Genomic DNA, 14199 nt, shown 5'->3' on the forward strand with positions numbered 1-14199 from the left:
GAGCCAACAAGCACCTTTGACATTGGATTTTTTTTTCATTTCCTTTTTTAAAATGCATTTCTACATAATCGTCACTGTACAATTTCATGTTCCGCTTTTGCACTTAACATAATAATGACAGGTTACCTAACAACCTTGTTTCTTCTTTCCTTAAAAAGTTTAAAATATTTACATGGGTAATACACGAGCACAATATAAAATTCAAAAGTAAATGCACAGATAAAACTTCTTCACTATAATTTTCTGCTCTCAGAGGCAACTTCTGATACTCTTCTGGAGATATTTTATTTATTTATTTATTTTTACTTTTATTTATTTTTGAGAGACAGAGCACAAGTGGGGAGGGGGCAGAGAGAGAGGGAGACACAGAATGCGAAGCAGGCTCCAGGCTCTGAGCTGTCAGCACAGAGCCCAGCGCAGGGCTTGAACTCACAAACCATGAGATCATGACCTGAGCCAAAGTCTGACGCTTAACCGACTGAGCCAGCCAGGCGCCCCTAGAGATATTTTATTCTTATACAAATATACGTGAATATGCATACTTCTTTCCTTTTATTTTTTTTAAAGTAAGTTCTGTGTCCAACGTGGGGCATGAACTCCTGTCTCTGAGATCGAGTCATAAACTCTACTGACCGAGCCAGCCAGACACCCCATACTCCTTTTCTTTTCTTTTGAAATTTTTAATGTTTATTTTTGCGAGAGAGAGACACAGTGTGAGCGGGGGAGGGGCAGAGAGAGAGAGAGAGAGAAAGCCACAGAATCTGAAGAGGCTCCAGGCTCTGAGCCATTAGCACCACATCTTGAGGATTGTTCCATAATAGTATATATGTCTAATGTTTTTAATGATATTTTATTGAGATACTATTTACATAAAGTAAAAGGCACAAACCTTAACTGAAGAGCGGAAGAGAAGGGGTAGAGACGGTGACCTCTGGAAGACTGGTGTCCCTGAAACTTGCTGGTGTCCACAGCACAGACTTGATGTGCCTATCAAGAGTGTTGAGAATGGGAACCGGCAGGAAAAATCAGGATGTCGGCATCCGTTAGTGACTTCATGCGGTAGCTTTTAGGATGGCCCTGTAAAGGAAGACAAGTTTCAGGCTGAAGGCGCCCTGTTTTCAAGCAGGTGTAACATGTTTCTTTTAAGGGTGGCATACCATCCAAGCTTACTGGCAATCCTATAATTTGGAGCCTTGCAGGGCGGGGGAAAGCTAAATTCTTGACCCCGAGAGAAAGCACCAACAGAGACCAGAGACTTCGCAGGAGACCCGTTTGAGCAAAAGACCAGCCTAGTACACTGTGATGTTTGAAATATTTTCTGCTTACGTGGGGCGCCTGGGTGGCGCAGTCGGTTAAGCATCCGACTTCGGCTCAGGTCATGATCTCGTGGTCCGCGAGTTCGAGCCCCGCGTCAGGTGCTGTGCTGACAGCTCAGAGCCTGGAGCCTGTTTCAGATTCTGTGTCTCCCTCTCTCTCTGACCCTCCCCTGTTCATGCTGTCTCTCCCTGCCTCAAAAATAAACGTTAAAAAAAAATTAAAAAATAAAAAATTTTCTGCTCACAAAGAGGAAACAGCTGGGGGCAAAGAGCAGATTATAGTCTCTCTGTACCTTAGACAGAAGATTTTGAATAGCCTCAAGGCAGAAGCCATTTAACTGAGTGCCAGAGGATAAACGAAGCATAGAGGCCTGTGGTTACCAGAAGGAGTTTCCCCGTCTCAAAGACTACATCTAGACAAGATGTCTGGAATCGACTAGAAATGACAGAAAACCTCTTACGTTTTACGGAGTAGCTAACAAGGTTTCACCGGCAATTTCCGTTTCCTTAAAAATCTGACTGATAACTGCCAATGAGTTTTACCTCCTAGGGCCAGTCCCAGGCAGGTGCGCACCTGCCTAACAGGGAATGGGCAGTTAAAGCTTTGACAGGCCACAGAAGGGTCACCCTGCCCAAGGACCTCAGACAGGGATATGGAAGATAATGGAAAGGGGGACTCCTACGAGAGGGAAGAACTTGGAGTTTCCAGATGGTCTGAACAGCCAGGGTTCAGACTCCCTGATCTCCCTCCCGATCATAGGACACCTGTGGCCTGCCCCATCTCTAGGCTTCAAGCTGTATATGAGACTGTTCAAGACAAGTTTCAACTTGGGTCAAGTTTTTTTTTTTTTTTTTTTAATTTTTTTTTTTCAACGTTTATTTATTTTTGGGACAGAGAGAGATAGAGCATGAACGGGGGAGGGTCAGAGAGAGGGAGACACAGAATCGGAAGCAGGCTCCAGGCTCTGAGCTGCCAGCACAGAGCCCGACGCGGGGCTCGAACTCCCGGACCGCGAGATCGTGACCTGGCTGAAGTCGGACGCTTAACCGACTGCGCCACCCAGGTGCCCCTTGGGTCAAGTTTCTGGTGCTTGTCAGTAAAAACATTCTAATAGATCATCCTTTTTTATTTTTTATTTTTTATTTTTTATTTTTAAGTAGGATCCACTCCTTGCATGGGGCCCAACAAGAGGCCTGAATGGGGCCCAACACGGGGCTTGAACTCTCAACCCTGAGAACAAGACGTGAGCTGAGATCAAGTGTCAGATGCCTAACCAACTGAGCCACCCAGGTGGCCGTCTTAGATAACCTTTTCGTAGTGGCTTATATATGGTTTTGGTCTATTAAAAATCAAAATCAGTTGGGGAGGGACCTTCCTAAGGGTGGAGGAGAGAGCTCCCAGCCCCATGTCGTTTACCCACGTGAAATGGACACACCCTCACAAACAAGCAACTACCACGATAGCCAACAAATTCCTCTTTTCTGAAAGTCATTACTGTAGCAATTTTCCTGAGCGAGGCGCTGGGAATCAGGGGATAGAGGGGAGACGGAGAGAGCAGGCTCGAGCTCCCCCTGCAGGCCAACACGATTATTTGCACCAGCTTGCCCTGACATTTGGTGTCTCGCAGAAGTATCCGGAAGGATTCCTTCACTACCTTTGCCCTCCTTCACCATTGTAAAGGACACTTCTCTTTCACTGCCCTGGAAGGAAACTTGTGTCATTGCTTTGGTCCGGGCTGCTTGCTCGTGTCTGAAATTCAAGGCTCGAGGGAGGCCTGTGTGCCTGTTACTGTCTGTGACCCGATTTCTGCTTCCAAACCACCCAAGGAGAAGACTTTTCGTTTATGCTTTTCTGGTTTGAGAACAGGCGGACACACAGAATGGTTGTATGATTCAGGACACCGTGGTTATAAGTAACCGGAGCCAACTCAAATTAGGTTAAGCAAAAAGGAAGAATTATAAGGGTATAGCGTTTCACAAAATCCCAGGGCAGGACTGTAGCCAGACCTCGGGAAAGAACCAGAAGGCTGGCAGGCGTCTCTCATTTCAGCTTCTCCTTGAGCACACGTTGCATTTTTTTTTTTTTCCCTAGCTGCAGGCCGGCCTTCTCAGCCCCTCGGTCCACGCGGTGGAAGGGGCATGTCCGCAGCTCCTGCGTGCGTGACATCTGACGTCCGGCCACCCGGAAAGCCTTGCTTTGCGGGACCGATTCAAATTCCAGGAGACACAGCCTGACTGGCCGTGGGTGCAGGAGCCTGACGCTCTTGGTCTGATACATTTTGACCAGGCTGTGGAGTCACACACTCTCCGGGTAGTTGATCCGCCTGGAAAGTTGGCTCGCAGTTTAGGCAAACACCCTACAAGAGCTCCGTTTGAACTACTCTTCCCTGCTGGAGTAAACGGTTCCAGATCTTGGGACGGGGGCGGAAAAAATGTGCCTGGCTGGAACATACCCACGACAAGGACACCATGTCAGACTAGTCCCCGCTGAAGGACGTTGCAGGACGCTCTCATTTCTGTGAAAGCACACAACTGTGTTTTCCTATAGCATGAATGCAATATTTACTTAGGAAGGCAGACACTTTTCTGGAAGCAGGCCTGGGACAAATTAAATAGCTGTCTCAATATTTAAATATTGTAGGGGCACCCGGGTGGCTCAGTCGGTTAAGCATCCGACCCGTAGTTTCGGCTCAGGTCATGCGCTCACGGTTGGTGGGGCTGAGCCCCACGTCGGACTCTGAGCTGACAGCCTGGAGCCCGCTTGGGGTTCTCTCTCTCCCTCTCTTTGCCCGTCCCCCGCTCATGCGCATGTCCATTCTCCCTCTTGCTCTCTCACAATAAATGAACATTTAAAAAATACATTTAAATATTTTATTTATATCTTAACTATTCAAAAGTATTTCAATGTTTAAAAGCTAATAATAACTGAAACTAGCAAACTGTTAAGATACATGTTCTAGCCTCTTAACCTTGACAAATCTATCTTTATAATGGCAAAATCACGGGGCACCTGGGTGGCTCAGTCGGTTAAGCGTCTGACTCCGGCTCAGATCGCGTCCTTACGGTTCGTGGCTCGAGCCCCACGTCGGGCTCTGTGCTGACAGCTCGGAGCCTGGAGCCTGCCTCCGATTCTGTGTCTCCCTCTCTCTCTGGCCATCCCCTGCTCATGCTGTGTCTCACTCTCTCTCTCAAAAATAAACATTAAAAAAAAATTTTCATAATGGCAAAATCGCAAATATTGTCAAGCTGTGGCTTCCACAGGACTAAAAGTTGGCAAGATACCGAAGCAACGGAATTTAACAATCATTGAGCATGTCTGGTTGTTTAGTTCATGCACTGGTGACACATGGATAAGAAAAAATATGTACTCAAAAAGAAATAAACATACTCAAAAAATAAATAAGCATAAAAAAAGAAAAAGTAGATAGATAATGAATATAATTCATAATTTATCATATATTTATGCCATATGATGTAACTTTCTTGCTTTTGTTTCCACAAATTATTGGAATTTGTGGAAATTCACTAATTATGTTTTTATAATCGACATTTTTCACATAATTTGTAGCCAATGGCAGCTTGGGCTTTTTGTTTGTTTTTTTTAATTTTTTTAATGTTTATGTTCGAGAGAGACAGAGACAGAGCATGAGCAGGGGAGGGGCAGAGAGAGAGGGAGACACAGAATCCGAAGCAGGCTCCAGGCTCCGAGCCGTCAGCACAGAGTCCGATGCGGGGCTCAAACCCACGAACTGCGAGATCATGACCTGAGCCAAAGCTGGACACGTAACTGACTGAGCCACCCAGGCACCTCGGTTTTTTGTCTTGGTTTGTTTTTTTGCCAATGACAGTGCTAAACTGTCAACAAACTATATCCAGTGGACCGAAGACAGCCTATAGGGTTTAGTTTGGGCCCCACAAGCTCAGAATTGTTTTTACATTTTAAAGGGTTATGGGGAAAAAAAAATATATATGTGATAGAGACCTTAAGTGGCTCACAAAATCTAAAATAATTACCATCTTGTCCTTTGCAAAAATTCTGTCAACCCTTAATCCAAAGTATGCCCTGAGGTCTGGTCTGCGAGCTCTTTGCTACCTCTCTGCCTTGAGATAAGGAGGTTGCATCAGAATTAAAACCATCTAGATCCTTCAGCTCGTTGTTTTAGTTGAGCTGATGCTTTTCGTGGCAAGACTTTCTCAATGAAGGACGCAGCGTGTTGACTACCTTTTGACACATGCTCTTTAGGAATCTGTAGACCCGCACTCTGAGTCGCAATAATCCAAGGAATTAAAAAAATAAAAGATGATTGTGTTCAAACTGCGAGAAATGTACCCTAAGGGTAAACTGAAGCCAATGTTAACAATTTTTAAATTAAAGTTATTTTTCATGTTTTGAAAGTGATTTTCCTTGGGGCGCCTGGGTGGCGCAGTCAGTTAAGCATCCGACTTCAGCCAGGTCACGATCTCGCGGTCCGTGAGTTCGAGCCCCGCGTCGGGCTCTGGGCTGATGGCTCAGAGCCTGGAGCCTGTTTCCGATTCTGTGTCTCCCTCTCTCTCTGCCCCTCCCCCGTTCATGCTCTGTCTCTCTCTGTCCCAAAAATAAATAAACGTTGAAAAAAAAAAAGTGATTTTCCTTCTAAAATACTCAAAATTGGAGCACCTGGCTTGCTCAGTTGCTTGGAGTCTGTTGACTCGATCTCAGGGTTGTGGGTTTGGGCCCTGGGTGTGGAGACGGCTTTAAAAAAAAAAGAAAAGATCTTAAAAAAATAATTGTAAATACTCAAAATGATCTATTAAGATTAAAAGGCAAAATCAAAATGATAATGGACAAAAGCTCATTTAAAAACCCAATTTAGGGGCGCCTGGGTGGCTCAGTCGGTGAAGCGTCCGACTTCGGCTCAGGTCATGATCTCACGGTCTGTGAGTTCGAGCCCCGCGTCGGGCTCTGTGCTGACAGCTCAGAGCCTGGAGCCTGTTGCGGATTCTGTGCCTCCCTCTCTCTCTGCTCCTCCCCTGCTCGCGCGCGCTCTCTCTCTCTCTCTCAAAATAAATAAACACTAAAATTTTTTTTTTAAAAACTAAAGCGTACAAATGGTTTACTCTTTTTAAATGTTCCAGAAGACACTATGTGCACTTGTGAAAACGACGCTGATTTTTTTAGCGCTTGTTAGAACCACGACTCTCCTGCTCTGTGTGGGATCTGAGAGGAAGAATTTAACAAATTAAAACATTCGTCTTTTTCTTTCACCTAAGCATTTTGCAGCTCAAGTCTTACCTGCATCCAAAGAACGGCCTCAGGCTTTCCCTGCGCCCCGGATGCAGCAGCCGTCTTTTGAAGACACAAGGTGTGGAGAAGCATTTCCCCGGGGCCTGAATGCTGTTAGTCCCAGGAGTGAATATCGAGAGTAACAGAGCACTGGATCCGAGTGACGGAGATGCCCAGATGTTCATCAGCAAGCACATGTGATATACAGGGTTCTCTAAAGGTTCCAGATAGGCTATGGCTTTTCTTGCCTGGTTCTAAAGGCAGGACTGGATGGGACAATCCAACATGGTCTTCCTATATAGTTATGTTATTGGAGGTCAAGTGCATGGACCAGCACCGAATGACTGTCCCTGTTAGTTAAAGCTGCCACAGCTTTTGCAATAGAATCTTTATGACCTACACAACGGGACGAGGTATGCGTTCAATTCTGGGTTTGGGAGAATTAAAAAAAAAAAAAAAAAAAAAAAAAAAAGATTGCCAGCGTATATCCATACCCAGGCAAGCCCGAATTAAACAAAATGAACCTGACTTTCTTTATTGCAGGACTTCTCAGAGCCTCTGCTAACGTGAATTAGCGAACTGACATGCTAATTCACATGTGCTAGTGTGGATCGCAACTTTCCAAGAGGGAGCTACGTCTTGCAGTATTTTCCAAAATCATCAGACCACCAGGGGCGCCTGGGTGGCGCAGTCGGTTAAGCGTCTGACTTCAGCCAGGTCACGATCTCGCGGTCCGTGAGCTCGAGCCCCGCGTCAGGCTCTGGGCTGATGGCTCAGAGCCTGGAGCCTGTTTCCGATTCTGTGTCTCCCTCTCTCTCTCCCCCTCCCCCGTTCATGCTCTGTCTCTCTCTGTCCCAAAAATAAATAAAAACGTTGAAAAAAAAAATCATCGGACCACCAACACATTTTTTCATGACGTTTTATTCCCAGCCCACAGCCCCGTTTTCAGAAATCCTGAACTCCCCTAGACGATCTTCCGCAGCAAAGAGTGGAAACCCTAACGGCAGGGCTAATACAGCACTTGGGGAATCTGCTGACTCCTGAGATAACAGAAAAAGCCTTCCTCAACAACATGTGATGGCTCCTCTCTGCAGACAACGAGGGACTTGAGTGGTCAGCAGTTGGTGTCCAGTTCCCGGAAATGCCATCACACTTACTCTGTTTACCACGGCACCTTGCTTAGCACGGGGTCGGAGTTCAATCCCTGGCGTTCTGGAAATGTGTCCTTGCGGTGGTGAGTCTGATGCCAGGGAAACCTTCGCTCTGGCGGACGGTGGACTCCAGCGCTGTCCCCCCCCCCCCCACCCCTCTGCTGCCTGAATCCCCTCGGCTTCCAGCCTCCCGACAAGCTCACTTCACAGAACCTTCCTCAGCTGCCCGGGCACTGGTCACCCTTCCTCCTCCGCTTCTCCGAGCCTGGCTGCACGATTCCGCTTAGCGGACTCGACTGGACCAGGCTGCAGCCTCCTGAAGGCAAGGACCCTGCGTCATTCACATTATCGGAGCCCCCAGGGTGACAACAAATAAACATTTGTGGATGCCGGAAGCGGTGCCACTGACCATGATATAACTTCTACCGAATAACCCTCAAAACCCCAGCAGCCACTCTTTCGACCAAGGATACAACCCACCATGGACTCTTTTGCGTGAGGTCAAATGAGACGATGCGAGATGCTGTGTGTCCCTAACTGGTAACGGGTCCTACAAACAAATAATGACTCTTGTCGATACGCCTCTATTGCCCTTATCGGGGGGTGGTCCCTTTCTAACGACCCTTAGGCTCTGACGGGCATTTCTCGTCCCTGACCCTGACCCATCTGCCCCACCCGCTGGCTTATTCTTTCCAACATCCGTCTTCTCAGGAGTCTATACTTGGGTATCCCCAGCACCAGTCCCGCTGTTCTGGGTCCCACGATGGGTACGTCTAGAGCATTCCTGATGCCCGGGCACCTTTATGTGGAGCACTGGAGATGGTTCTTGAAGTAATGGAGAGCCAGCTTGAACTGGATCTGGTCGTGGGTGTTGGTCCGGAACGTGCTGTATGTCTTCTCCAGGTCCGCCGCTGGAGAACGAGCCTGGTGACCTATGATCACTTCTGGGCACGACCCCACAAGCAAGCTCCCGAGCCCATCAATAAAGAACTCTGTGAAGAGAGGGAGAACATCAGCTAGAGAGACCCCAGGGCCATATCCCAGGGTCCGGGCAGGGGGGCGGGGAAGGGGGGTGGCGCGGCAGGGGGCAGGGCACAGTTTATACCCCTCGGGAGGTGGAGCCCATGCAAAGCCACCTGCCAGGCTGATGAGTGCGAAGGAATTCATAAGCACGTTTCTCAGGGATGTGGCCAGAGACACAGAGAGACACAGAGAGACACAGATCAGCTTTCCGGCTGGACAGAACTATGAACTCCCGAACTGAGGGAGCAAGAGGGGAACGAGGGAGGGGACCGACCTATAGGGGGAGGGCGTCTCACATGGGAGCAGCCGTTGGGGGATAAGAGGCAAAACGAGGGGGGAGAAGGGAGGCAAGAGAGACCTTGAACTCCCTAGTCTGGGGGAAAAGGGAGAGAGGCCCAGCGTGGCAGGCAAGGACCACGATCGGTGGTGTGTGTCCCTTGGAAAGAACAGACTCCTGAGGTCGGTCCGGAGGCCAGAACCTTCCTCACCCTTCCAGCTCTTCCCCACCTGAGTGAGCCACTCGCCGCAGGCGGGGGTCGAAGCCAACTCTCTGTAGTCGCTCTGTGTGGGCCAGTAAGAAGTTGACCACGCCGCTGGTCACCACACAGCGGGGGAAGCCATCCAGGGGTCCGAAAGAGCCTGGCCTCCGGTGAAGACAGTCCCCATTCTGACTCCGCTCCAGCAACAGCTTAAACTGGAACACGTTCCCGAGCACACTGCCACCTACCTGACCCGTGGGCAGAGAGACGCGCGTCAGAGAACACAGACTTGATATTCAGGTTGCCTCTGCCAGGAAGCCTTCCTGGACTGAACCTCAGTCACTGATGAGGGAGCAAAAGGCAGGCTGAGGGCAAAGCAGAAGCTGACACCCCCCACCCCTCCCCCCACCCCCCACCCCCACAGCCACGGTGGGATGTGCGGGAGGTTCCTCAGGCACTCCTGCCCAAGAACAAAGGAGAGGCGAAAACAAATGGTTAACTGATAGAGATCACGGTCCTGCGGGACCTGAGTGCCCGTCAGTTTGCAACTCTGTTGATTTACAAGAAAAAAGTAATCTCAGAAACATAGAGAGTCGATTTCCTGGGACCCTCATGCCACCCTCCTCTCCAGAGGACAGAAACTCTCATATAACCAGTCGCTTCTCACACACTTATAACGCCTAAGGGTCCCCTCCTTGTGCTATAATAAGAACATATTTTTGCACCGAAGGTGTCTCAAGAATTCTTTCTTGGCCCATCGGCTCCAAACCCCAACACTCCAAACCACATCAGTTACCAGAATCACGCCTGGGGCGCCCGGCTTAAGCATCTGACTTCCGCTCAGGTCATGATCTCACCGTTACCGCGTTCGAGCCCCGTGTCGGGGTCTGAGCTGACGGCTCCGAGCCTGGAGCCTGTTTCAGACCCCGTGTCTCCCCGTCTCTCTGCCCCTCCCCTGCTTGCGCTCTGTCTCTCTCTCTCTCTCTAAAATAAATAAACATTTTTAGGGGCGCCTGGGTGGCGCAGTCGGTTGAGCGTCCGACTTCAGCCAGGTCACGATCTCGCGGTCTGTGAGTTCGAGCCCCGCGTCGGGCTCTGGGCTGATGGCTCAGAGCCTGGAGCCTGTTTCCGATTCTGTGTCTCCCTCTCTCTCTGCCCCTCCCCCGTTCATGCTGTGTCTCTCTCTGTCCCAAAAATAAATAAACGTTGAAAAAAAATTTTTTTTAAATAAAATAAACATTTTTAGAAATGTAAAAAGATAAAAATAGAAACAAGAATCACACCTGTTCCGTATCTACCCTTCATACTATCCCTTGGATTCACTCTTTTTGCTGTCGCAACATGCCTTTCCACACACCAGCAAGGTCCGTTGATCTTTTCATTCCTTCCCTTTTAAAAAATGTTTACTTATTTTGGGGAGAGAGAGAGAGAGTGAGCAGGGGAGGAGGAGAGAGAGCGAGAGAGAGGGAGACAGAGGATCCGAAGCAGGCTCCAGGCTGACAGCAGATGAGCCTCATGCGGGGCTCGAACTCACAAAGCAGGAGATCACGACCTGAGCTGAAGTCGGACGCTTAGCCAAGCGAGCCACCCAGGCGCCCCTGACCTTTTCACTCCTGCTCACCCCAGGAGATCTCGCTGGTGGGAGCAGAAAGCACCATGTCCAAAGGGCAGACAAGTCTGCTCCGCTTACCCTACAGCAAGCTCGCTCTTTCCAGAAGGTAAGTCATTCCCTCCCACGAGGCGGAGCAGTGCTTGGGTGCAGGCCCACAGCAGCCAAGGGTCCCTTTGTGGGGTCACCACTGCCGGCCCTCTTGCAAGGGGCCTTGTGTCTCGAGCTGCCTCCCTCCCCCTGCTCTGCTCCTGGCCCCCCCACCCACCCACCCCCACCCTGAGAGGAGAGAAGAATCACCACTTCTTTCCTTCTTCGTTCAGCAAATAGACCCCCTGAGTTTTTTGTTTTTTTTTTTAATTTTTTTTTTCAACGTTTATTTATTTTTGGGACAGAGAGAGACAGAGCATGAACGGGGGAGGGGCAGAGAGAGAGGGAGACACAGAATCGGAAACAGGCTCCAGGCTCTGAGCCATCAGCCCAGAGCCCGACGCGGGGCTCGAACTCACGGACCGCGAGATCGTGACCTGGCTGAAGTCGGATGCTTAACCCACTGCGCCACCCAGGCGCCCCGACCCTCTGAGTTTTAAGTGGACTAAATTACGATACGGCCAGAGACAGCAGGGGAGAGGGGCAGAGGGAAAGAGAGAAAGAGAGAATCCCAAGCAGACTCCACGCTCAGAGCAGCGCCTGATGCACGGCTCGATCTCACAACCCTGGGATCGTGACCTAAGCTGAAATCAAGAGTCGGATGCTTAACTGACTAAGCCACCCAGGTGTCCCTTCTTTCTCTTCTTCCTCTTTTTTTTAACCTCAATAAGGCTACGTACGCTTTTAAAAACGTTGTACCCTTCACATTTTTTTTTAATGATGTGTGACAGAAGGGCGCCTGGGGGGGGGGGGGGGCGCAGTCGGTGAAGGGTCCGACTTCGGCTCAGGTCGTGATCTCACGACCGTGAGATCCGTGAGATCCGTGAGATCCCGGATCTCAGGTCCGTGAGTTCGAGCCCCGCGTCAGGCTCTGTGCGCACAGCTCGGAGCCCGGAGCCTGCTTCCCATTCTGTGTCTCCCCCTGTCTCTGCCCCTCCTCGGCTCACGCTTGGACCCTCTCAAAAGTAAATAAACAAGGGGTGCCTGGGTGGCGCAGTCGGTTAAGCGTCCGACTTCAGCCAGGTCACGATCTCGCGGTCCGGGAGTTCGAGCCCCGCGTCGGGCTCTGGGCTGATGGCTCAGAGCCTGGAGCCTGTTTCCGATTCTGTGTCTCCCTCTCTCTCTGCCCCTCCCCCGTTCATACTCTGTCTCTCTCTGTCCCAAAAACAAATAAACAAATAAATAAATAAACAATAAAAAGTGTTTACAAATAATAATAATAATACAATAAAACAAATCAATGGCGTGTGACAGCAACAGAGAGCACTGCTGTTTCCCCTCACCCCGGTCCGGGGAGGAAGTTAGAAGTGATCCCATAAACACACCGTTTTAAAGATAGAATAAAGGTTAGGAGCGGAGCGGGGGCGGGGGGTGGGGGGGGGTGGGTGCGGCGGGGGGGGGGGGGGGTCATTTACTCAAAGAAAAGTAAATATGGAGGCAGAGACGGAGGCCGCACACCTCCTGATCCCCAGTGTGGCGCTCTCAACCCGAGCTGTGCTGGCTTGCCCATCTCCTGCATGAGCCCCTCGCCCTCCCGGGAGCCCTCCCTCCCCTGCCCCTACCTCTCTTCCCTCCCCTTCCCCTTCCCTCTCTTGGCTGTCTCTACAGATAGCAGCCGGGGGGGGGGGGGGGGGGGGGGGGGGGCGGGGGGTAAAAAGCGGCAGCTCAGCCTTACCACGTCCAGTTCCGTTTTCTCTAGGACATCCACCAGCACCTCAATCTTGGTCTTGTCGTTGAAGAGAAAATCATCATCCACCCAGAGAACGTATTTGGTGGTGACCTGAGAGATGGCCAGGTTCCTACCGGCGAACCAGCCCTGCGGGTGGAATGAGGGGAGAACAGAGGTTGCCGGCCCCGGGCGCGTGTTAGAATCCCCCGGAGAGCTTGCTAAGTTCCCAACAGCCAGGCTGCACCCCAAACAGGAGGAAGGACAGGGACTCCCTGAATCAGAGGTTGATATGAAGAAAAGGCCAGGAGGGGCGCCTGGGCGGCTCAGTCGGTGGAGCGTCCGACTTCGGCTCAGGGCGTGACCTCGCGGTCCGCGGGTTCGAACCCCGCGACGGGCTCTGGGCTGACAGCTCGGAGCCTGGAGCCTGCTTCCGATTCTGTGTCTCCCTCTCTCTCTCTCTGACCCTCCCCTGTTCATGCTCTGTCTCTCTCTGTCTCAAAAAATAAATAAACGTTAAAAAAAAAAAAAAAAAGAAAAGAAAAGGCCAGGAAGCGCTTCGTTGGTCCCAGGGCCAATGTGGGGTGACCGGAGTCCTTTCTCACCTGACGCTGTGACTCTCTTTCCACTTCCCCTCCTGGTGCCTGGAAAGTGTTGGAGGGTGGGACGCTATAGTATATATCATCCCCTTTTCTTTCTGTGTGTCCTTGTAGGAAAGGGTATGTGAAGGAGAGAGAAAGGGAGAGAGGGAGAGTGCCTCTAGCTTGGGTGGAATCATAAGGATCACGAGGTTCTCTGCTCTTGAATCTGCAGGTCAGGAATCCTTAGGATGTCCAACACCTCAAGTCACTCAGAAAGACTAATGTCCACACCAAGCGTGAGGAAAGACGGACTGATCGCCTTGTTAGTGCAGAAAAGTTAAGAGTGACCCGATTTCTCTGTGAAGGTGGAGTCAGCAACGGGGCTCAGAGAAGAGCCCCACCCCCTCCACCCCAGAATCGGGCTTCCTTGGGAAGGCCACTCAGGCAGCCCCATCCAGGGAAGAACTGACTCTGGGTCCCAGGACCCAGATGCCTCCCCATCTGCCGGGGACACACCTTCCCAAAGGGCATGGTGTAATACTCCACATGGTCGTCCTTAATCTTCAGGGGCTCCTTGCTGTCATCGGCCACGATCACGGTCAAGTCTGGGTAGAACTCCCGAATGCTCTGGAGCATGGTCATGAGCTTGTGGGGACGGAGGAAAGTTTTGGTGGCGATGGTCACCAGGTCTCTGAGCTTCCTCTCTGGCCAAGAAAGGGTGGATGTCATGAACAGACACTTCTCCACAGAAGACATCCAGATGGCCAACCGACACATGAAAAAATGCTCAACTTCACTCATCCTCAGGGAAATACGTATCGAAACCACAATGAGATATCACCTCACACCTGTCAGAATGGCTCACTTGAACAACTCGGGCAACAACAGATGGTGGCGAGGATGCGGAGAGAGGGGATCTCTTTCGCACCGCTGGTGGGAGTGCAAACTGGTGCGGCCACTC

At 50.3% G+C, this 14199-nt stretch overlaps 1 protein-coding gene across 1 annotated transcript in view; it reads right to left on the reverse strand.

Annotated features, from left to right (window-relative positions):
• Positions 1–8170: 8170 nt before the first annotated feature.
• B4GALNT2 (beta-1,4-N-acetyl-galactosaminyltransferase 2) overlaps positions 8171–14199 on the reverse strand; it is a 41012-nt gene continuing 34983 nt past the window's right edge. The window contains exons 9-12 of the mRNA XM_045487237.1: positions 13755–13942; positions 12667–12807; positions 9261–9480; positions 8171–8722 (exon numbers count right to left, since the gene is read on the reverse strand). Coding sequence (XP_045343193.1) covers positions 8532–8722; positions 9261–9480; positions 12667–12807; positions 13755–13942 — 740 coding nt within the window. The 3' untranslated portion in view covers positions 8171–8531. The remainder of the gene's footprint in view (positions 8723–9260; positions 9481–12666; positions 12808–13754; positions 13943–14199) is intronic.

This window comes from Leopardus geoffroyi, chromosome E1, assembly GCF_018350155.1.
Source record: "Leopardus geoffroyi isolate Oge1 chromosome E1, O.geoffroyi_Oge1_pat1.0, whole genome shotgun sequence".
Taxonomy (NCBI): Eukaryota; Metazoa; Chordata; class Mammalia; order Carnivora; family Felidae; genus Leopardus; species Leopardus geoffroyi.